The 24421-nt window shown below is 43.2% G+C and overlaps 1 protein-coding gene across 9 annotated transcripts in view; it reads right to left on the bottom strand.

Moving 5' to 3' along the window:
- Window positions 1-6687: 6687 nt before the first annotated feature.
- Window positions 6688-24421, bottom strand: part of CNGB1 (cyclic nucleotide gated channel subunit beta 1) — a 67663-nt gene continuing 49929 nt past the window's right edge. For all 9 annotated transcript variants that reach the window (XM_072116938.1, XM_072116939.1, XM_072116944.1 and 6 more), the window contains 19 exons: window positions 21918-22008; window positions 21753-21795; window positions 19940-20096; window positions 19634-19699; window positions 18579-18736; window positions 18314-18502; window positions 17764-17972; window positions 16269-16319; window positions 16098-16184; window positions 15964-16028; window positions 15765-15887; window positions 13546-13687; window positions 12691-12850; window positions 12381-12478; window positions 12201-12284; window positions 11930-12048; window positions 10630-10776; window positions 8541-8727; window positions 6688-7519 (listed from right to left, as the gene is read on the bottom strand). In XM_072116938.1, coding sequence (XP_071973039.1) covers window positions 7313-7519; window positions 8541-8727; window positions 10630-10776; window positions 11930-12048; window positions 12201-12284; window positions 12381-12478; window positions 12691-12850; window positions 13546-13687; window positions 15765-15887; window positions 15964-16028; window positions 16098-16184; window positions 16269-16319; window positions 17764-17972; window positions 18314-18502; window positions 18579-18736; window positions 19634-19699; window positions 19940-20096; window positions 21753-21795; window positions 21918-22008 — 2383 coding nt within the window. In that variant the 3' untranslated portion in view covers window positions 6688-7312. The remainder of the gene's footprint in view (window positions 7520-8540; window positions 8728-10629; window positions 10777-11929; window positions 12049-12200; window positions 12285-12380; window positions 12479-12690; window positions 12851-13545; window positions 13688-15764; window positions 15888-15963; window positions 16029-16097; window positions 16185-16268; window positions 16320-17763; window positions 17973-18313; window positions 18503-18578; window positions 18737-19633; window positions 19700-19939; window positions 20097-21752; window positions 21796-21917; window positions 22009-24421) is intronic.

Consider the following 24421-nt stretch of genomic DNA (forward strand, 5'->3'; position numbering starts at 1 on the left):
CTGTCAGGCAAATGAACCCCAAAACTTAATATATTTTCATGAACTATTAGAAAGCATTGCCCCTTTCCCTTCATTGTCCCTCTACATGTCTGTAAACGTAAACAATCAGGTCCTAAAGTTGTATGCAAATGACCTGAGAGAGGTCCAATGAATAATTAGCATATTCAGCTGTTCAGCTTATTCAGAGTACGTGGCACAACCCCATCCCACCAGTGCTTGACTGACAGCCTGTATAATGATGTGACACTCCTGGTGCTGGCTCCTCTATGTGCTCCCCAGTTCTGGCCACCACGCCCCGTGCAGCCTGTGTGTGTATGAGATAATCCTATACACATGACTCTCAGCCTGTATAATGATGTGACACTCCTGGTGCTGGCTCCTCTATGTACTTCCTGGTGCTGGAAGCAACACCCCTGCAGCCTGTTTGTGTATGAACACATGACTGAGAGTCTGTATACTGATATGACACTCCTGGTGCTTCCTGGTCCTGGTGGCCACACCCCCTACAGCTTGTGTGTATGAGATATAACTGCTACAAATTGCAGCCATGTGTGTGGGAGGCCATAGCAGGTACTTGTGTAGCTAAAGTCAGTGGGGAACACTTACTATGGCGTTTCTGCCAGTTTTGTGGCGCTCTCACCGCATGTTCTGCTCTCCGACCTATTTAATCCCCGGCAGTGCCAGAAAAAATTACTTTTTCTGCCTGCTCCGACTCTTCTCTAAAAAGGTGCATGGCATTGACGGCGTGGAAACTCAGACACAATTAATATGTGTCACAGCCATTTTTAAGCATTTGTAAACTGGCAGAAAGTTGACCAAAAGAAATTTGGTCTAGCAGGGACACAAAACCGTGCTAGTGCTACTGTTGCCTGTTCTCCGACTGTTGGACACATTTCTGGTTCTCTGGACAGATTTTGGTCCCAGGGACAGAAAATGGTCTACGCGCCAGAAATGTATGTGCACAGCTCCACAATATTAAATGTGTTTCTTCTTTCCGAGAGCAGGTCCGTAACAAAGCCAATGCAGACACCGACACTTTATGTAAATGTGTTGTGTAGCTGATGTTAGTTAGTGTCCATCACGTGTGTATAGCAGAACACAACATGTCAGCAGGTAAAGCACAGACACTAGCAATGCTTTACTATTAATTACACAAAGACATGAGCAGGGGGAGAAGAGAGGAGGCGAAACAGGGTTGATGTCACTTTATCTCTCCATGTGCCCAGCCTCATTTACATAATGAAGAAAATATAAATTTAGAATGATTAATGTATAAATTGACTAGATAAAGATTGGGATGGAATCCTTGTGAGCTTCTCCAACAGTTAACTGTCCTTTAATTAAAATTGGACATTATATAGGGGTTGTTTTGAGACTCTGCTATGCACCTTTCTTTGTCCCATTTTGTGAGTGCAGCTGTGTTCTGCACTTGTTTAAATGTTTTTATACCTCTTTTGTGTGTTGTAGTTTTTAGTATATTGACTAATAAAGCTTATTAACTTTTGTATAAAGGATACCTTTTTGGCGATTTACTGCATCCTTTGTGCTCTTGTTTATATACAATGGGGTACATTTACTTACCTGTCCAGGTCGCGATCCCCCATCTGGAATGTCCGACGAAAATGGATTGTGCCGCAATTCGCTACTAGCGTGCGCCCGATATCCTGCATGTGTCGTTTCCCGGCTCAGGTCCACCGGAGTTCACCATCTTGTTCCTGGTGCATGTAAGTGTTTTGGTTGTGACACTATTTGAATATTAAATTCCGCGCTCAGTCCGAATCAGTCGGATCATCCGATGGCCTGCCCCCCCTCCCATTTCTGTTGCATGAAAGCCGGTGCCGCTGCGCCAAAATCCAATCACGTGCGACACAATCCGCAGTTAAATACCTGTCACAGCAGTGCAAATCCCAACAATTTCCAAGATCCGACAAAAGTGCGTTCCGCTGACCCTTAGTAAATAAGCCCCAATAGTTTCAGAAGAATAATGTTTCTATCTATTGCTTATTTTTCAACCCTACTTCATAAAGGCTGGCAAATCATTCTAAGGCTTATTTTCGGGGTAGGTCTTAATAGTGAAGAACTTGGGTAACTCCCTGGGTTACCACTTTCTGTCTCCAGCCATACAATTTCTGAGTGAGAATTGTTACGAGCTATTACATAATAGAGCTATACATAACTGTGGGGGTAATCTACACACATGCCCATACATAAGTCACTCAGGATATGGACACTGATGTGTGTGCTGGTATGGTCTTTTTGTACTTCCAGATGTCCACAATGGTGGTTTTTTGGAACATCCTGTGATCAGATATTAGTGACTTTTTGACCTTGTGGTTCTTTGTGATTCTGTGGTGGTGTGTATCACATCAGGGAGAATTAAATATCTGGTGTTGTCAGGCTCCAGGGGTAGTGGACCCACTGGACCACCACGGACAATGACGTAAGTTGACACCAGGGACCGGAGTCTAAGTGGTACCCAGTTTTCATCAGAGCCTGCCGCAAAGCGGGTTGGACTTGCTGCGGCGTGGTACCACCACGTCGTACCACAGGTTGACTTTGTCCACAGTGGCACATAAACGTTGAGCAGAATCGTAGTCGGGGACAGGCAGGAGGTCAGGACGGGCATCACGGGATCGGAGTCCGGGACGAAGCAATAGGTCAAGGCAGACAGCTGCGGAACCAGGGTCACAACGGGAATTCAGAACAAGGGCACAGTGGATCAGGAACAAAGCTTTCTCAAAGGCCGAAAGGGACAAAGATTCAGCGGGGTGTGCAGGGAGAGGCTGGATTATAAGGAATTCTGGGAATGGCCAGCACCAATTAACGGTGCGCTGACAATTTAAATCTTCCGAAGCCTGCACACGCTCGCCCTAGGAGGGGAGGACACGTGTGCGCATGCCTGCCGGACCAGAAACAGGAGCAAGGACGGATGTGTAGGAACCCCGGGGCGCTAGGCCGCAGAGAGAGGCATGGGTGAGCCTGCGACCTGAGACATAGGCCGCAGTAGCATCCGTGACAGGTGTCAGTCCAAAGCACAAACATTTTACCCAGATTTTTTAAATAATTTGTTCTGTGAATTCTCTTTGTTTAGGAACCATTAATTGTGACAGTTTTTGAATTATATTCTTTCACATAACTTGATGTAGATAAAATTGTCTAATACCATTCCTGTTTTTCCTTTCTCAACCAAATAATTATTAATAAGAATGTGGCTCTACAGGTTCCTGCATATAATGGCGAGATTGCAACACCTATGAAAGAATGCAATGCATGGATAGAGAGCAGTAACACATTTGTATCATATATAGTGACACTGGACAGTCCTACTTCTCTTTTTTCTCCATGTATGAGCACAACACATTACTAATTCTTTTATTCTATATATGATTACTGCACAGTAGTAGTAATTGTTATACTCTAATGTATGTGTGAGAAAGATTATGATTGTGGTGATCTTGAATCTTCTTGTTCTGTCTGCGGTTTCCTGATAATATCAGTTGTGATGCTTCCTCATCTCACCCACAGATTTATGACATTTCCTGAGTCATATAAAATCTTGAGAAGCTGTCTCAGTTTATGGCTATGCATTGTATACTGACCAAAGACATGGCTTTCTGAGTGATATGAGTGGGTGAAATAAGTATAAAACACATCACCAATTTTCTGGTAAGTAAATATACTATGAAATGTGTTATTGACATGCAATTCGCACCAATCCACACTGGCAAAGAAATAAAGGCATAGATGCCCATAAATTTAATTGAATGTGTAATAATTAGATATGACATAGGGAAAAAATATTGAACACATGAGAGGTGCAAAATGGCAACAGAAAGTCATAGCACCAACTGAAATCTATCAGTAATTAGAAAGCAAACCTGCCACTTGTTAAAAAATAATATCAGCTGGTTTAACTGATGGTCTATAAAAAGGTGTCTCATTACCATGGTGATAGACAAGAAACATCTGACGTTTGGTAAAACCAATGAGCTGTCTCAAGACCTTTGCAAATTAATACTGCAAACTATTCTGATGGCATTGGTTAGAAAAAAAATTCTAAACTACTGAGAGGATCCTGTGAGTACTGTTGGAGCCATAAATACACAATTTCACCATGTACCGGCCAGGACCGATTTCTCCATTCAAGATTTCAGATGTGGTGAAAAGAATTATCAGAAAAAATGTCCAAGGGCAAAGGACCATCTGTGCAGAGGTAAAGAAAGATTTGGAAGTAGGTACAATTATTTCAAACAAAGAACAACCACCATGCAAGTCTCCATTACTGAGCAAAAAATAAATGCTGAAGCGTTTTATAACAGACAAAAGTAGCTGAAGAATCTAGTCTGGTCAGATGAGACCAAAAGGTAACTCTTTGTATGATATAATACACACCATGTTTGGAGGTCAAAAGCCTCTGCATATCAACCCCCATAGTCACTGGCAGACTTTATATAACTGAAGGAAGAATGAAATGACAAATGTACTCAGACCTTCTTGATTAAAAATATATGCTGCCAAATATCAATATAATGAGGATAAAATGAGGGTGGATATTTAAAAAGACAAGTTCAAACACAATCAAATGGTTTCATAAAAAGGAAATAGAGCTGCTAAAATGGCCCTGACCGAAATAGAATAGAAATTCTATTGAAGGAACTTCAGCTCATTGAATCCCTATTGTATCCCACAGTATTGGAAGAGGTCCAAATCCCACCTGAGCAATGCATGTAACTAGTTTCAACATATAGGAGATGGCTTGAAGCTGTCATCAATGCTGTAAGCAATGTTGTGTACCGGGAAGGTTCCCAGTGGGCCAAGTAGTAAAGCAACACCTACTTGGCAGGAGCATCACTTACTCCCCCCCCACAAAGTATAATTTCCCCTTAGTGTCCTCCTTCCCTCACTTACATTGTGTCCCACCAGCTCTCTATCACACTGTAGCCCCTCTGTTATTGTGCCATCAGCTCCCCCTCATATTAAAACCCTCTCTTATGGTGCCCCACAGCAGGCCCCCCTCATATTGTGCCCCCAGCAGCTCCCCCTGTTGTGCCCCCAGCAACTCCCCATTATTTTGCCCCCAGCAGCTCATCCTGTAATTGTGGCCTCCAACAGCTCCCCCTGCTATTGTTCCCCCCAGCAGATCCTCCTGTTATTGTTCTTCCCCCGGGAGCTCCTCCTCTTATTGTTCCCCCAGCATCTCCTCCTGTTATTGTGCCTCTCTCAGCAGCTCTCCCTGTTATTGTGCCCCCTCCCCAGCAGCTGCCCATGTTATTGTGCCCTCTCCACAGAAGCTCCTCCCTTATAGTGCCCCCACTATAAAATAATAGTACAGATACTCACCTTTCCCTGTCATCACCTGCCAGCTCTGCTACCTATAGCAGGGAGCTGCACTTTAATCACTTTAATCAACTCTGTCATGGCACAGACCTCCCACCGGGGGGACAGAGTCTGAAAACCAGGACTGTCCCTCTAGATCCAGCACATTACCAGCGCTAGTTACTAGTGGTAACTCACATATATATGACTCACATGGTGCACATTGCCGCCCATCCTACCAACAAAATCGCATCCTCCAAGTCTGAATAAACAGGTCATTGTGAGAATGCAAGCCTTAACCCATTAAACAAACGTATCTCTTTACCATACCCTGCCATTCCCTATAGCTTTCGCAGTCAAAATGTCTCCCACAGCCCTCATAAACAAAACCATGATTCCTAATGTAGATGACCTATCTACAAGCCTTCAACTGTGACACAAACCACACTCTCTGTCACGGGTGGATTAAGACTGCCATGGGTCCTGGGCTGTATGATTATTATAGCCCCTACAAGTCTGGAATTCAATTCCTACATATTGTACTAGAATCAAGCTTGAAGAATGGGGGATGTGTCCTTTCTACACATGGCTCTTCTGCTGTACATGTGTATTGAGAGCAGGAACAGATGTAAAAGGATTTCATGGGAAAAGATCTTTCTGAGTATAAAACTTGCTTGGTGGTTTGGGTGACCATGGACCCCGGGTCACCGCCCAATCTACCTATATTATAATCCAATCATGGTCTCTGCAGGTTGTGTGGTTGTGGCCAGGGAAGGGAAAGTAGTGGCTGAAGTTGAGTGTCTTCAAGGGGTAGTTGTGGCTGCAGTTGAATGCCTCCATGGGGTAGTTGTAGCTGCAGTTGAGTGTCTCCAAAGGGTAGTTGTGGCTGCAGTTGAGTTTCTCCAAGGGATAGTTGGGACTGCAGTTGAGTGTCTCCAAGGGGTAGTTGTGGCTGCAGTTGAGTGTCTGCAAGGGGTAGTTGTGGCTGCAGTTGATTGGTTGTCTGAGGCCAAAGAAGTAGTAATTGTAACAGCAGGAGGATTAATTATCTAGGGCCACAGAAGGGATGGAGTCTGGCTGTGTCCACAAGACTTGTTGCAAAAAGGTTGTAGGAGTTGGATGAGAGTTCTGTCTACAAGAAAAGTGCTTGCAACAGCAGTAGAAGAGGCTGTCCTTAAGTTGAGCTTAAAGCTGGCAGACAATATAGGAATGGTTGTCTTGGCCAGGACTTCAGAAGAAGTGTTTGCATTTGTGGCCACAGGAGTGGAGCCACTACCACAGTTAGAATAGTTATGTTATACCTTCTCTTGTCATGTGCAGATCCAGTGAATATTCTGTCACTTTGGTACAATGAAAATAATAGAACACGGAGAAGCTGTCATTGCTACTTTATTTCAAAAAATAGAATTTTAACATCTAACAATGAGAAGCTTATTCCTGGTATAAGCGCCATTAGAAGATATTCTGGTCACATCAACAATGTGTTTTTTTTCTGCAGATCAGCAACAACATCTTGAGGGACCACCGTCAACTAATACTTGCTGCTATTGGCTATCAGTCCATCTTGGCAAGCAGAGATTATAACCCTTTGACTGGAAGCAATAACCACTCTATGAGATACAATCATAAGTGCATAAGATGACACTATTTTGTCCCACAGCAGGGCTAATGCGAGAATTTTAGTCCTAGAAACTTGAGGACTGCATTTTCCACCTATGTGACACTAGTCTGCTCCTGTGTACAAACCATAACCCTAAACATGTAAGGTAAATGGACTAAGGTCAGGCTATGCTAATCCTGCCTGTTCTGATATACACCGACATTGAGCTTCACCTCTGAATCCATCAATGTCAGGATTCTTGTATGAGCAACCATCCACATCCTAATATTGAGACTACCAAGTGATCAATACTTATTGTAGATGAGATGTTTCCATGTCACAGCCATGTTGATGTGTGTCGCTGTCCTTCTATTTCCAGGACTCGCATACCTCCTCTCACTTCTTGTCATCCTCAGGTGCAGTTACCTCCACAGAAAGGATTTGCTCATCCCCCCCTGGGGATGGGCTAACCCTTATAAATACTGTGTTGTCTGTAGACTCTGCAACAATCTCGGTAGGCTCCTCATCCTCAGACTTAAAGGCAGGTACTGGAGAGCGGCGGTGCACAGGAGATCCAGGAGGGACAGGGCTGCTTCTTGTGGGCTACATGCAATAGAGGTTAAAAAGGGACAGTGAGTACCACCTCTTTAAAAAGCTAGGCCCCATATTCAGACGGGGATTTCAGTTCTTACATACAAGAATACCTAAGAATACTACTTTTTAAAGCAATTATGGTTGGTCGTCCTCTCAGAGGAGTTTAGCTGCGATGTTTCCTCATAATCTACTATGGGGGTATTGGACCGTCATGAGGGAAAGCAACCCAAAATACAACTTCAATAAGGAGCAGGGTAGATTTACTTTTCCTTATGTTCTTTCAACTGTCCTCTGCAGGATGTAGATACATTTTAAAGCTATGGACGATGTTCTACTCAGTGAAGCCATTTAGAGAAGTATTAATGAGGGGGTGCCTAGACATAACTCTGCTTATGGCACCAAAAATGGAAAATCAACATCTGCTAAGGAGATTTGGGTGACCTACAGTGACCTACCTATCACAAGGACCTCCAAAACAAGTTGGCTCATTCCAACTGAATAGGTTAAAGCCATCTCTATGGAAAACCTAAGAAACCTCTGAAGGCCCCTTTGTGCGATACTGCTTAACAACGACCTTTTTCTCCATTCACCTTTCCCCCATGACCTTCTCTGCATCTTTAACCCTAACATCTACAACCATTTAATTCCTCCTCTCAACTAAAATCCTGCTAACATTGTAACTAGACCTCCACTATGGTCCCCTTTCCACTTGAACCACCTCTTTTCTTCAACCTGTTCTATTCTAAAGCCTTATGTTCCCTACTGCTCCTAATCAGGACAACCAATTCATGCAATTTCTTCACTGTATGGCTACCTCTCTGCCATGACCATCTCCTTCTTTGAAACCCCTTCCTCCCATGCAGCCACTCGTATCCTACAGTCCTCCCTCACCTATAGGTCTTTAGTTCCACCCAAAAAAAAAACCTTCACTAGTTTCTTTTGAAAACACACCCCTACAACCTCATGTATTCTCGAATCTCCACAGAACTTCTCAGCTCTACTCTCCTACTGTGCCAAATTCTTTTCTTACCTCAACTGATTTTTTAAGTTTTAGTTGGCGTCTTATCCTGGAAAATCCTTTAAAACCCATCCTCTCTGTGGCAGCGACAGCAGCTTTCAGGAGTTTTGGGGTCTCTGGTCTTGGTGGGATAATGTGCTGGAAACCCTTCTGCTGTGGACCCTCATCTTTTGGTTTATTGGTGTTTTTAAGCATTTTCCTAAAGGCAGAAAATACAAATTGATATGGTACAGGTATTTACAATGGATGAAGTCTACGAGTAGCACTTCTCTCATTTTTAATACTGATGCCAGCTTACCTACTTTGAGTGGTGAAACGACAATGGCCCACATTTATCCAGCAATCTGCGCCAGTATTGTGGCGTAGATTGCACTCAAATACATGTGCAGACTGCTTGCACTAGTATTCTGTTGTGGCTTCACTATGCATGCGGTGACACAATACTGTGCACCTAAAGGGGCGCTGTGGTGCATATTCGGCATATTCGAAAGTGTACCATATTTATGTTGGCGACTCCAACATAATTGTGGTGCACCTCCATTAAACTGAGTGCACCAGAAAAAACTGGTGCTCTCAGTTTAAGCATTCTGGGTTCACACAGGGTGTTCTAGATTAATTTTTATTTAATTCATTAATCCGGTGCACTCACTATTAATAAATGTGGCTCTATGTGTTTCTGAAGCTGCAGCATCAGAGTATATGCTGAGCAAGTGCAATTGAAGTAATGCTGTCTTGATACTGACTTTTTACTACAGATATTATGGGAAGATGCTGTAGCTCACCACACCAGGATCCTTCTTTAACCAAAGAAGCCGAAAGAGAGAGATAGATAGACACAAGACACTGGCCCACATTTATTAAAGCCCCTGCACCAGTTTTATGTCAGACTTTGCAGGTTCATTCTAGTGCAAACTGCTTGCACATGTATTTAAGAATTGTCCGCGCCACATATGTGTCGCACACAACTAATTTGTGTTCTATACCCGACGCAAATTTCAGCAGAAAAATGGGGCGTTCTGGTACACAGTCAGACTGTGCAATACATTTATAATGCAGAGTCCGACAGAAATGTGTCACAGGCCCCATGTTAGAGGTGCACCAAAAAAAAGTTGGTGCACTCTGTTGGAGCAGTAAGGGGAGCGTCAGATTCGTGAAGAACGGGCACCACAATTCCTGAATCTGGAACACCCTACACACTTCACAGGCAAACTGCACATAGCTTACACTGTTTTTGATAAATGGGCGACACTTACTAACATTTACATTTCACATTTACTAAGAACAATGCAAGCTGTGTACAGTCCAGAGTGTGCACATTCTTCATAAATCTGGTGCCCTCTACACTTCCCAACAGAGTGCTCCACTTTTTTTTTTTTTGTGCACCTTTAATATAGGGTGAGTGACACATTTCTGTTGGACTTTGCATGTTAAATCTGGCGCACCGTCCGAATGAACACCTAAGCGCTCCCTTCTGTACAGAAATTTGTGTTGCATGAAGCATAGTGCAGCTGCGCCACAAAACAGTTGCACATAAAAGAACGTGCAAAGTGCAACAGAAAACTGGCGCAAAGCCCTTAGTAAATCTGTCCCACAGTATCCAAATAAAGAGGTTTTCCCACAAACTAAAGTTACTCCTCGTCCCTCCATCAGACTACTGGGGCAGACGGCCACATATGACTGTTCTAGTCCATTAATCTCTATGGAGCTGACGGAGATCGCCGTGCGCAACAGTCCCCTCGTTTGGGGGTCTCAGCATTGCACAGCATATATGCAAGTTTAGACATTTTATTGTATTTAGATAATATTTATAGCTACAGATATTCCAGGAATACTGTTATATTAGCGCCACCTACTGTTTATTTTTATTCAACCGCCTTTCTATATTCAACTTGATAATAATAGTTAAAGGGGTTTTCCCCCCTAACTTGCTGACCAGTGGGGGTCCCAGTGCTCGGTGCTCCATTAGTCTGATGGAGCGACAGACCCCTAGTTTTCGCGATCTGTGGGGGTCTCAGCACTGATCAGCAAGTCAGTCACGAACTTTAGTTCGTGGGAAAACCCCCTTAAATGAAAGATACAGATTAAAATGAATGTGTCCTACTTTGCTTTCCTTCGAAGGACCTTCTGAGACTCAGGATAGTGGGTGAGAATGTCATTCAGGTCCTTCTTGTCCAGGATGAAAAGGTTAGTAAATCCATGAGCAACCACATTAGCTGTTCTCCTGTTTCCTCCTCCAACCGCCAGCAAGCTGAAGAATGTAAGAGAGACAAACTGCACTTTTTATAGACAGGCCCAGGCAATCAGACCGATTTTTGAATGGCCCCATGTTTATGGCACATAAAGATTATTGAATAACTAATTTTTAACAACCTTTAACTATTTTTCTAAAATACTCCAATTAATGTCTTTTTTTGTGTTTTAAAAGTTGTGCCATTCACTAATAGCATCAATATCAGAAGCCTGGGATTCTGTCAAAAACTCACTTCAGCCATACACATTTTTTTGTGAAGAGGTTAAGGAGATTTTTAGAATATGGTTGTCAGGAACAGGATTGTTTATCCTTAAAGAGATTGCCTTTGCAGGTGTATGGACTCTTAAAGGTTATACATGCTTTGCAGAGAATTCTGGGTAAGGAATATGCAAATAAGTCCCCAAGCTAGACTGACAAAGAGCAATGAAAGGCATTTGTCTGGCAGTTTTCAGGTGGACAAGGCATGTAAAATCTAGCATTACCAATGCCTTTGCTAGGGCAGCGGCGTAAACAGAGGCATTTGGGGGGATGTTTTAAATGCCAGTGTTAATTTCCCTGCGCTGGCCTTTAAGTAAATCCGAAAGCGCTCTCTCCTACTGCCAGGATGAATCTCTGCCAGGTTTAACCAATTTTGTCTCCAATGGATAAATGACCTGATCTAAATTGGTCAAACCTGGCAGAGATTGATTCCAGCAGTGGCAGAGCACTTTGCAGACAGGGGGAAAACTCCAGTCTTAATAAATTCCCCCAAATGTCTCTGAAACAGCGCTGTAGAATAAAAAACTTATGACAACTAAAATATGTGAATGGACCCCTCAGTTGGTTGTCTTTTCCTGCTGGCAGAAATTTACTGGCTTGGCTATTGTTCATGTCATGTCACACTACGTATTGAAAATATGCTTTGATCTTTAGGGAGTTGTTTTCTATTAGGTCAAATTAGAAGAATAGTTTTCCTTTACCAATCCTGGAAAATGTGTATATTCCTTACCTAGAGTATGGCTGGAAACCATTAAGAAGAACATTGCAAAATAGCAAAATTGACCCCTGAGCCCCTCACTGCCATTCAATGGAAGAAGAAACAACTCTTCTCCTTACATGCCGAGTGTACTCCAATGTACACCAGTTGCAAGCAAGTATGGAGACAGCGTACCTGATTTCGCCAAAGACAGATCCAGCTTTAAGGCTGACTAACACAGTCTGTCCATCTGGGCCACCCAAGACCTGTACCTCTCCAGCTTTTATGATGTACATTTCACGTCCAATCTCTCCCTGCAGGAGAAATGATTCTTTAGTGCTATTGTAGAGATATAACAGTATGTAATGTTCATAAACAGCCCAGAATCCGGAAATGCGATTTACGATCACTTGCAATATCTGATGAAATCATGTAACATTGTGGGGCTGCCTTCTTTAACCCTCACCTTCTTACACACATAGTCTCCCGGAAGGTAAACCACAGAGCGGAGTCTCTTTAACATGTCATAAATCATCTGACGGTCACAACCCTGAGAAATACAATAGATACCATTATCAAACAGTGGAAAAGTTTCAGTGGAAAAATATCGGCAGGGGATGTGGATACAAAATACAGCAGTCATTACCTGGAAGAGAGCCACTTTACTGACAATGTTGTAATTGACATCAATGGCAAGATCCAACCTCATCTTATCAGGAAGCTGGATCATCAGCTCAGATTCATCTAGGTGAATTTATTAGAGACATTGTTATACTCTGGATTGTGACATCAGTGACACCACAATCGTTACAGTCTCAAACAACCCCCCCCCCCCCCCCCCCCCACTAAGGAATGACCACAGCAGGTACCAATTCAGTGACCTGAATGTACCATTTCAGACTGGCATATATTTATATCTCATGCAAGACCAAACACAGACAGGTGCCAACTCTTACCTAGCATGCCTTGGGACTGCCATGTGTATTCATACCACATCTTCACACGGTTTTGGACAGAACGTGGTATCTTGTAGCAGTTCATGTACTTTATGGTGCTGTCCATACAGCTGCGGTAATATGTCTGACCAGCTGTTGCTGCGCCCACAACATCCCTCATCTGCAATACATAAAGATTGTGCTCCCAAATGGCATACAAGAAGTGCAGAACTGGTTGAGAGTATTGCACATTCATCTTAATTTCTCACTGTATTGGCTTATATATATCACAGTATCATAGTTTATACGGCTGACACATGTTCATCAAGTTCAACCAAGGAAGGGAAAGGAATGGATGAGGAAGAGATTCATTAGAAAAAAATCTACATAACATAACCATCAATGTTATTTAGGTGTAAAAAGGCATCTAGACCCTTCTTGAAGCTCTCTGCTGTCCCTGCTTTGACCAGCGCCTGAGGCAGGCTATTTGACAGATTGACAGTTCTCATAGTAAAAAAGCCCCGTCGCCAGATGGAGAAATTTCATTCTTTTGACTTGATTTAATCCGGAACAATTTACCAGCTAATTTTTTGTATGGACCATTCATATATTTATATAAATTAATCATGTCCCCTCATAGTCTTATCTTTTCCAGACTAAATAAATCTTGGGTTTTAATCTTTCCTCATAACTGAGACCCTCGATATCCCTTATCATTTTTGTGGATCTTCGTTGAGCCTTCTCAAGCTCCAGGGCATCCTTTTTATGGACTGGACCCAGAACTGGACAGCATGCTCCAGGTGAGGCCAAACCAATGCCTTGTACAGTGGTAATATTGCATCCAATCTGTGTGAATCTGTGTACATCGCCACTTACCTGACCGATCATTACAGAAAAGGCAAACACACCCATGAAATAATTCAGCAGCTGGAACCAAAGCTCGAAAAGTGTCTGAGGATCAGGAAGGCCTCCGATGGTGATGAGGGTCTTCACAGCCCAATAGTAGCAGCGAATGTAACTAGTGAGCATGATAGGAAGAAAATATTCAACAGTATTCAGGCAATCGGTACTAAAGAAGGCACAAAAGGCGGAGATTTAGCAAACAACAGTATTTGTAACACTATTCTCAATTTGCGCTAAAACAGGGAAAACCTTCAAAGGGAAAAGTCTTTGGCACAGCATTCTTACATAAACTAGACCAACTAATAGTACCGCTAGACAGTATTAACCCCTTGCCGCCAGAGCCACTTTTCTCCTTTCCCTGACACAGCCCATAAAGAATTATTATTATTTTTTCAAATCTGACATGTCACTATAAGTGGTTATAACTTTGGAACACTTTACCATATCCAAGTGATTTTGATTTTGAGATTGTTTTCTCAATTTGAGATTTTTTTTTTTTTTTTTTAAATGATACATTCTCAGTGGATAAAATACCAAAATGCTCCACAAAGTTTTATGCCCAATTTTTCTACAGTGTTCAAATAACTTCTATGTGGTGGTAAACTGCTGTATGGTATGGGCACACCATGGCATTGAAGGAAAGGTGCGCCATTCAGAGCAGATGTGCATGTCACTTTTTAAAGGCTAATCTTTTATTTTTTTGGGCAATTTGGACATCTAAGTGCTCATTTTCTGCAAGATTAGATACACTTTACAATTACCGTATATACTCGAGTATAAGCCGACCTGAGTATGAGCCGAAACCCTAATTTTACCACCAAAAACTGGGAAAACCTATTGACTCGAGCATAAGCCGAGGGTGGGAAATGCATTGTTCACAACCTCCCAGTATATAGCCAGCAAGCCCCGAGTAGTATACAGCCAGCCAGACCCCTTTAGTATACAGTCATCCCCCTTTAGTAGCCAGCTAGACCCCTTTAGTAGCCAGCCCCCTTTACTAGCCTGCCAGTCCCCTTTATTAGCCAGCCAGCCTCCTTTAGTATCCAGCAATCCCCCATTTGGGTGGTCCCGATGCTCGGTGCGGCTCCTCTTCTGTCTTTTCCCCGATGCTCCGATCCCCACATCTCCTCTTCTGTCTTCTGCTGTAACGCATACTATGATGTCATCAGCGGCCAGAAGTTACAGAAGACAGAAAAGGAGCTGCAGGGACCAGAGCATCGCAGAGAAAACAGAAGAGGAGCCGGGGGCGCCGGAAGGTGAGTATGTAAGTATTTTTTTTTATTGACTCGTGCATAAGCCGAGGTTAGGTTTTTCTTGCTGATACACAAGTATACACGGTACTTCATTTTATTGTGTCTTTAGCTTACTGATGAGATTTTATTAACTCTTGAATGTATAAAGGATAGGAAAATAAACAATTCTGGTTCAGTTTTTTTTGCATATATTGGTGGCCGTTTTAATATAATTTTTACAAGTTTTACTAAAGAAAAACTAATATAGAGAAAATCTCATTTGTTTTGAAAAACCATCTTTAAATGTTTTTTGACAAAACTTGACTGTTTTTGGGTTGACAGAGCTGGTTTAGGTCTTTTCAGTGGTACCATTTTAGCGGCATAACTTTTTTGATCACTCTTTGGAGCATTGTTATGAAGGAAATTTTATGATAAATTTACAATTTTGTCATGTTTTTTGTTTTTTTATTTTTACGCCGTTCACTGAGCAGGTCCAATAATGTTTCTGATTTATTGTATAGATTCTTACGGAAGCAGTGATACCAAATATGTTGCGATTTGTGGGTTTTTTTTTGTACTTTATTAGATGTGTATAGGGAATGTTGGTGTTTAGGGGACTTTGACTTTATTTAATTAATTATTTTTATTTAAAAAAACTGTGTTTTTTACTTTCTTTTTCTTAGAGGTTGGCTTGAACAAGCGATCCTCTTTTTCAAGCTCTTATTCATCTAACACTACAATACAATGAAGCTTATTGCTAGCGCCAACTATTATTTTCTCCTTTCCACCACCTACCCGCCAAACGGGAAGTGGACAGGCGTAGGTGTTCCCGTCCCCGTATCAGTGAACTAGCTGCAGCCACTTTACATACGTGGAACCTCTTGATGTATGCCACAGCGCCCGGAGGTTCAGTGGGGCAATTGGCGGTGTATGATAAATAACCCCCTTTGTTTTGCTCACCTGTTGCCCTCTCCATCATAAACCCATTTGGTGGACCTCAGCCCCTCAAAGTCTGATGCCCAGTAATAGAGGCATGCGTTCATGTGCAGACAATATAAAAGGTAGGCAGTGGTGCGAATGACTCTGTCAATAGAGAATAAGAAGATGTAATCTCTCATCACTGACTGTAACGGAGGAGCTGTAGATGTCAGGCACTGACCTGTAGATGTAGGCTTTACTCAGAATTGCCTCTAGACGGTTGTTGAATTCAAAGAAAGCCATATACTGGAAGAGAAGGCAATGATGGTTATCAATGTCCAATGTATGAGGTGTGGCACCCTCATGCTCACTCACCTTCAGTATACGTGGCAACCGTAGGATAGATTTCACTCCAAATTTAAAATAGAGAAGATCCAGTGGGAGGAGAGAAATGACATCCATCTGGCAAGGTACATTGTATTATTAACACCACTCCTTATAATGCTATGGCACTGCAACTCTCATCCTTAGAAAATAACAACTTACCTTAAACCGCTCAGACTTGATATAGTTTTCACGCATATCTTTCTTAGCTGTCTAGGAAGAACATAAGAATAGATTCTAAAAATAATTCAAGGGGTAATAATGATATGGTACATCTAGGCATTTATAGATTTATCAAAAGTGTCATAAAATAAGCGGTCACCCCAACACAGAGTTTGGTCAGTGTAATTTTAAAGCAACACTTTCTGGGCTGCCTGGGATAGCAGGAATAGTAATACGTGTGGAGAGGGTCGGTTTATCATTGGAGCTCCTGCTTCGAGACCTGGCATTATAACCGTTTGGAGGAACTGGAGAGAAGCTCCAATCAGAATCTGTGTTTTCCCTCCTTCTTTCAATGGAATTGGTGTCCACAGATGCCGATACTGTTGAAAGTTTTGGCAAGAAAAGGAGCAAAAGTTACCAATAAGTAGCTGCTTAAATTGCCATGTTGGCATTTTGCAATAAAAAAATTGGTTTTAGGTTGTATTTAGGGCATTGTGTCTATATAGTTTGCCAACCTGCATCAGATCCCAAACAAAATCTGGGTTAGTTGAGAAGGGATTACAATCACAGGTTTCCTGTTGACACCACCTAGAAAAGGTTTGGGCAGAGTCAGGGGTGTGTGTGACACCTTTGGGGAAATTTATTAAGACTAGCATTTTAAATGCCAGTCCTAGTACCCAATAAGAAATGCCTGACACTTTGTATAACCAGACACAATGTTCTGCCAGGTCAGGCCTGCTTAGACCAGGTCTAGTTCGGCAGAGATTTCAGCTTTGGTCTACAGCAAGTTAGGGCACAGAAGGTTTTGTAGATCTGCCCCCAATGGGTATGAATGGTGGACAACAAAACTGTGGAAGCTGCTTATGCTTTTCAATTGGTCAAACATTTTAGCTACTGGTGGTCTGTCTGGGCCAGCTAGAGCCTGTCTGTTCAAAATAGTTATATATGATGCAAGGAGTCCCTGCTTTCTGTCAGGACAACATCAGGGCTTGGATGCTTGGAGTCCCGTCCCCAGACGGAGTTCAGTCCATGAAATATGGCCACTACACAGTACAGGATACACAGACTGAGAATGTTTGTGCGTCTGAACCTCTCTCAGCCTGGGAAGCAGATACCATGAGCCTGTGAGAGCGCTACTATATAGCAGGTAAAGACTGAGCTGTAATGTATGTAGTGTCAGGTAGGCAGCCTAAACTTAGTGAGATAGTATATCTCGATAGTAGTTAGAGAAGCATTAAGGTTTTATTTGTTTGTTTTTGTTTATTTCTGTAATCTTGCATCCTGAAAATAAAATAGTCAGAGGTCATTTGAACACAAAAGTGTAGTTTTTACATCTTTAGACTAATCTTAAGAGCTGTATAGACAATGGACAGTATAAAGGATATAGAGGGATGATAGACAGATGATATACAAAATGTTCTACATTTAATCTATGCATAACATATACAAAGGATTCAAAGGTACATATACAGAATACAATATAACTATTACTTACTATGATGTCACCACCTCGAACAAACTGGAGGCGGACCTGGAACACAACGATGTCCAGCAGATATATAAGGTCACATAGATAGTCCATGAACAACCAATAATGGATGTTTGATGGTGTCTGATATGGAAAAGCCCAGCGTACAGGGATCAACCAGCAGTTCCAGTTCCACGCCATGACAACAAAGAAAAGCCACAGGACGTACATGAGGTCTGAGTGGACAGAGACAGGAATAAGGAGTGGAAAAACCTCTCTGAAGTAGGTATATCCTACCACCTTCAAAGATCCCATCTATACATTTAAGTACTATTTGTCCTGCTCAGGAGATTTCATTAGCTCCATTACACAGAAATATTTGCATAAATGTTTATATTCCATTTAGAAGACCCCCTTCAGAATAGGCTTGTCACCTCCAGATATTCATATTATGAATAAGAGTCTGATGGTGGGAGGCACTGTGCTTCAAACTACTTACTAGTGTTACATTAGAATGCACCATGAAAGGCCCTACTGAATCCATCAGATACCCCTAGACCCTGCCAAAGCTCCTTACTGGTCAATGGATCGATGCTGGATGGGAACTTGTATTTCTGATAGCGGTCACGCCAGGGTTGGGTCTTAAGCTTGCAACAAAGCATGTCACAGTAATGCTCTTCTACTGCAGCCCCTTCACTTTCTGGCTTCTTCACCTCTGGAGGGGGAGGAGGCGGAGGTGGCGGAGCAGCAGGTTTTTTAGATGGCGCTAGAAAGAAGGCAACAATAGTACTGTTAGTGGCTGTCCCATTATCTATCCCAGTACATCTTCACAACAAACTTACATGAAGATGGACTCTCCTCATCAGAAGACATCTCAGGGTCTATAAGTCTTTCCTTCACTCGCTCTGTCCTGTCCTTAAAAAGTCGTACCAGCTCCTGCAACCGTTCTGTGATGATGGCACTGCTATGGCTGACAGCGGATGCGGAGCGCTCAATAACCCTGCATCCACAAACAGTACAAATGTCAGCAATCATGCAACATCCTAGAGTATTAAACACCTGGTCATTTATCTAATATGAGAAGACCGAGCTTGGTAAAAAAAATAAAAGGCACAAGGCCGATTAAGACAACCAAGGGAATAAATGAGATGGCATGGAGGAGCCTGAAGACCGACAAAAAAATCTGAAAGTAGTTAAAGAGTAATTAAAGACAACCCATCAGGCAAAATAACCCCCTAATCTAAATATATTTACATAAACTGCCATTAGAAAGCATTGCCTCTATCCCTTCATTGTCCCTCTACATGAGGTCCCAAAGCTGTATGCAAATGACCTGTGAGAGGTCCAATGAGTCATTAGCATATTCAAGCTGTCCAGCTTATTCATGAGTGGGAGGCACAGCCACACCCCAAGTGTTTGACTAACAGCCTGTATAATGGTGTAATGTCTCCTCCATGTGCTACCTGGTGCTGGTACCCCCTGCAGCCTGTGTGTGTATAGGCGAGATACAACAGCTCCAGGCAGCCATGTTATAGCAGAACATGTCAGGTACTAGTGCAGCTGATGTCTGTGTGTCACACATGTGTATTAGGAGGGAGAGCATGTCAGCAGATAAAGCACAGACACTAGCAATGCTTTACTAAACATTTCACACAGACATGAGCAGGGGGAGGAGAGGGGAGGGTTAACAGGGGTGACATCACTGCCTCTGACCATGTGTCCAGCCTCATTTACATAATAAAGAAAAGATGATTTTACAATGATTAATGTATGAATTGACTAGATAAAGGCTGGGATGGAGCTGCTCCAACAGGTAGTGCTGACAGAAATAGTGACAGAGACCTGATGGCAGGTGTCCTTTAAACTGAGCTGATGACTTAATTATGGACATACTTACTCTTCTTCCTCTGGAGCTTCTGATGCATCATCCATGTTTTCTGTCTCAGACTGTGTCCTCTTTCGACTGCATGAAGAAATGTCAGGAGTGAGTAAATTTATGTAGGCTTTTTGACCATGCACAGAAATGAGAATCAGCACTATCACAAACTAAAGAAACGGGAGCGATACAAGGGTTGTGTGCTGACCTAATGAGAAGCAGGAACCTGGTTGTACATAACATGCCAGCCTAGCAAGGAAGAGGTCAAGACAACTACAAATCATGCTCACTGAATTCTGCTGCTATCATGATTGGGGGAGTCTTTACCTCTTTGCCACCACCGAAGTTCCAGGAACAGTAAGAGTCCTATGTTTGTAGGGGGAAACAGGAGGTTTAACTGAAGCCTCTTGTCCCAGAGCTTCTGTAATACTGCCAGAGTCCACATCCTCAATGCTGACCGCTGGGTGACTAAAGGACATCACATCTGGTTGAGGCAGACACAAAGCATTATTCACTGACACTATAGATGAGATGGTCACATCTGTTGTCTGTGGTCTACACAAATCATGTCACATATATGACCATTTCGTCATGCTCTACATGACAGACCCACATACATAACTGGAGACAAAGGAGAAGATGGATGCTCATTCTTGTGGATAAGAAGAAGAAAACGATCAGCATTTAAGGGGTAAAGATGATGATGATGATGAAGAAGAAAAATGAGCACTATGATGGAGGATGAGAATATGAGGACCATGCAGGAGAATGAAAGAAATTATAATGATGTGGATGAATGGTGATGTCAGAGATAATAATAATAAATATAAAATAATGATGCACATGAATGATGGTAATGTAGATGAAAAAATGTAATTTTATGGAGAATAAAAATGAATATGTAAATGAAGGATAGGTATGAATGATGATATTTAATGATTGGTGTGAATTATTCAGATGACTCATGTGGATAAATAATGGGGAAAATGATGGAGGTGGATGTTGGTCATAACGCTTTGGAGAAATGATAAGAATAATCATTAGGGATCATACTTGGAATGATGATGGGGGATGATTTTGGATGATGATAATGTTGGTAATAATCATGCAGATGACAAAATGGATGTATGATATAAACATTAATACTTTTCTATTATAGGATAAACGTCACAGGTGTGTTGTTTCTCAGGTTGCCACCCCTGATAAAGCACAAGGCCATGGATGATATTCACAAAAGAATGAATCACCAAACTTTGGAGAAGTACAGTATTCAACACACTGTGGTTCCTGGCAGTCCTGAAAGAGAATCTCACAGCATGCCGTAACATTTCACAACTGGGCTACAAAAGCAGGTTGGAGACAACAGCTTTAGGTCCTGTAAATGTCTATAGTAGAAACACTACTCCGAGATCCTCCTTCTGCAGGCTTTCCATCATGTGGTAATGATGAAACACTAGGTTAGGGTGCAGCACACACTATGACAATAAGGGTCACATGAAGCACTAAGGTGTCTACCTCTGGCATGGTGGGGGGAGTCAACATCCCCCTGGAAGGTGGGATTCACAACCCCATCTCTGAAGCTGAGAGGAAGAGAAGGGGCTCGGTAGTGGGGAACATTAGGAAGCTCGTCTAAGGCTTCTGGAAAAGCAGCTTGTGAGCGGCGCCCATCACGAACCCGAGCAGGCACCAGTCTGGACAATTCTACATCAGCACTGTGCTGGGACATGATGATGGAAGCTACAGAGCAGGGAAAGCACTGGACCTGCAACTAAATGAGTAGGAAAAAAAGCATAAGAGGAGAAGCCCAGCTCACACTTGTGTCACACTCACTGTACCATATCAGCCACAGACAAAAAGAGTCACATCCCTGATCCATGGAGAAAGAAGTGTCAAATCTTCTCTCCCCTGTAGCTTTACTATTTTACATACAAATGGAGGACCCCAAGATATGCATGACATATGTGAGTGTCAGACTTCACTGCATTTATAGCATTCTATTTATATAGAATTGGGTATAATAGAAAGCTGCAGAATAAGGGAATCATGGGAGCATGCAACTAGAAATTATTTTTAAAAAGTTAGCTCGAAGCTTTAGGGGTCTGGGTAAAATCAGAAGGGGTTGTGGGCATGTCTGCATTACCTAAATCTTCAACCGAGAAAATATCAACTGCCTGCTCCAGAGCCTGCAAAAATCATGGAAACCAGGTGAATATCAAAGCCACCATAGAAGGTAGATTTCACATCAAAACAGCTGTGACAGAAGTAAAGCAGTCCCCCCAGCCCTCCCGACAGGACCCTGTGTTACCTGTATGTACTGTGTGCTCACCACTTCATCTGCTGTGGGAGGCAGGACAGCAGTGTCCAGACATTCTGGGGGACCCTGCACCGTTAGCTGACTGGAAAAAAGTGAAACACAAGAAATTCTGGTAAGATGTAGCCCTCTGGTATACTCTGTGCGTGGTATACAGCACTGGATCCTTCCAGATCAAATAAGTGAACTGTATCACTTCACTATTGACTATTTCTGAACTTATTCTCATATTTTTGGATTTGCTACTGAACCTCCTTCACAACAATGAACACAGTGGGCCACATATCAAAAGAAGTGCAAACTGCACTATGTACAGTTTGCCTGTGGAGTGTTCAGGGTGCACCAGGTCAATCAAAATTGGTGCGCAGTCTTCATTAGTCTGGCACACACTGCATTGTTCTGGAAGTGTGCACCAACTTTTTTTAATGCACTTTTAACATAGAGGGGGTCATTTACTAAGGGTCCGATTCGCGGTTTCCTGACGTGTTACACGAATATTTCCGATTTGCGCCGATTTTCCCTGTATTGGCCGGGTTTTTGGCGCACGCAATCGGATTGTGGCACATCGGCGCCGGCATGCACACGACGGAAATCGGGGGGGCGTGGCCGAACGATAACCCGAGGGATTCGGAGAAACCGCCGCATTTAAAAGTGTCGCGGGACACGCGCTTACCTTCACCAAGTATAGGATGGTGCACTCCGGCTAACCTCGGGGAACTTCAGCGCAGCAGCGACATCTGGTGGACATCGGAGGAACTGGCTTAGTGAATCGCCGGAAGACCCGAATCCACCGCACAGAACGCGCCGCTGGATCACGAATGGTAAGTAAATCTGCCCCAGAGAGTGTGACACAATTCTGTCGAGTCGCAGTAATAAATGTGGCGAACAGTCTGAATGAGCAGCGTAATGCCACTTTATGTGTAGAATTTTGTTTTGCGTTGGGCATAGTGCAGTTGCGACACAAAACTGGCACAAAAGCTTTAACAAATGTGGGTCAGTGACCTGTGTATGAACAAACTGACCACCTGTATCCTTTCTCCATGGTTTTGATGCCTTGTACTTTCCTCTCTGTGCTGACCCGAATGCTGGCGCAGTAAGTATAAATTACTCCACAATACTCCCCAGCTATACTTATTTCCACAGGACTGAATCAATATATACTATAAATCCTCACAGTATTGGACTCTTGTAAATATCTCCCACTGACCCTACAAGAATTTGCCCACAATACTGACCCCCTGCACCCCTTCCATCACAATAAAGAACCTTGCATGCCTTCTCTCAGAATCCAGACCCCTGCGTCCCTTCTCTGACAATACTGAGGCCCTGCGTCCTTTACCTCACAATACTGAGCATGTGTACCTTCCCTCACTATACTGACCCCATGTGTCCCTACCCTCACTATACTGACCCCTGTCCCTTCCCTCACTATACTGACCCCTGTGTCCCTTCCCTCACTATACTGACCCCCTGTGTCCCTACCCTCACTTAACTGACCCCCTGTGTCCCTACCCTCACTATACTAACCCAACCCCTGTGTCCCATCTCTCACATAAATGACTCTGCAACCCTTCCCTCACCATAATGACTCCATACACCCCTTCCTTTACTATACTGACTCTTGGGTCCCTAACCTCACTATACTGACCCCTGTCCCTTCCCTCACTATACTGACCCCCTGTGTCCCTTCCCTCACTATACTGACCCCATGTGTCCCTACCCTCACTATACTGACCCCTGTCCCTTCCCTCACTATACTGACCCCTGTGTCCCTTCCCTCACTATACTGACCCCCTGTGTCCCTACCCTCACTTAACTGACCCCCTGTGTCCCTACCCTCACTATACTAACCCAACCCCTGTGTCCCATCTCTCACATAAATGACTCTGCAACCCTTCCCTCACCATAATGACTCCATACACCCCTTCCTTTACTATACTGACTCTTGGGTCCCTAACCTCACTATACTGACCCCTGTCCCTTCCCTCATTATACTGACCCCTGTGTCCCTTCCCTCACTATACTGACCCCATGTGTCCCTACCCTCACTATACTGACCCCATGTGTCCCTACCCTCACTATACTGACCCCCTGTGTCCCTTCCCTCACTATACTAACCCAACCCATGTGTCCCATCTCTCACATAAATGACTCTGCAACCCTTCCCTCACTATAATGACTCCATACACCCCTTCCTTCAGTATACTAACTCTTGGGTCCCTTCCCTCACTATACTGACCCCCTGTGTCCCTTCCCTCACTATATTGACCCCCTGTGTCCCTTCCCTCACTATACTGACGCCCTGGGTCCCTAACCTCACTATACTGACCCCTGTCCCTTCCCTCACTATACTGACCCCCTGTGTCCCTTCCCTCACTATACTGACCCCCTGTGTCCCTTCCCTCACTTAACTGACTCCCTGTGTCCCTACCCTCACTTAACTGACCCCCTGTGTCCCTACCCTCACTATACTAACCCAACCCCTGTGTCCCATCTCT

This window comes from Engystomops pustulosus, chromosome 7 (genome assembly GCF_040894005.1).
Source record: "Engystomops pustulosus chromosome 7, aEngPut4.maternal, whole genome shotgun sequence".
NCBI lineage: Eukaryota > Metazoa > Chordata > Amphibia > Anura > Leptodactylidae > Engystomops > Engystomops pustulosus.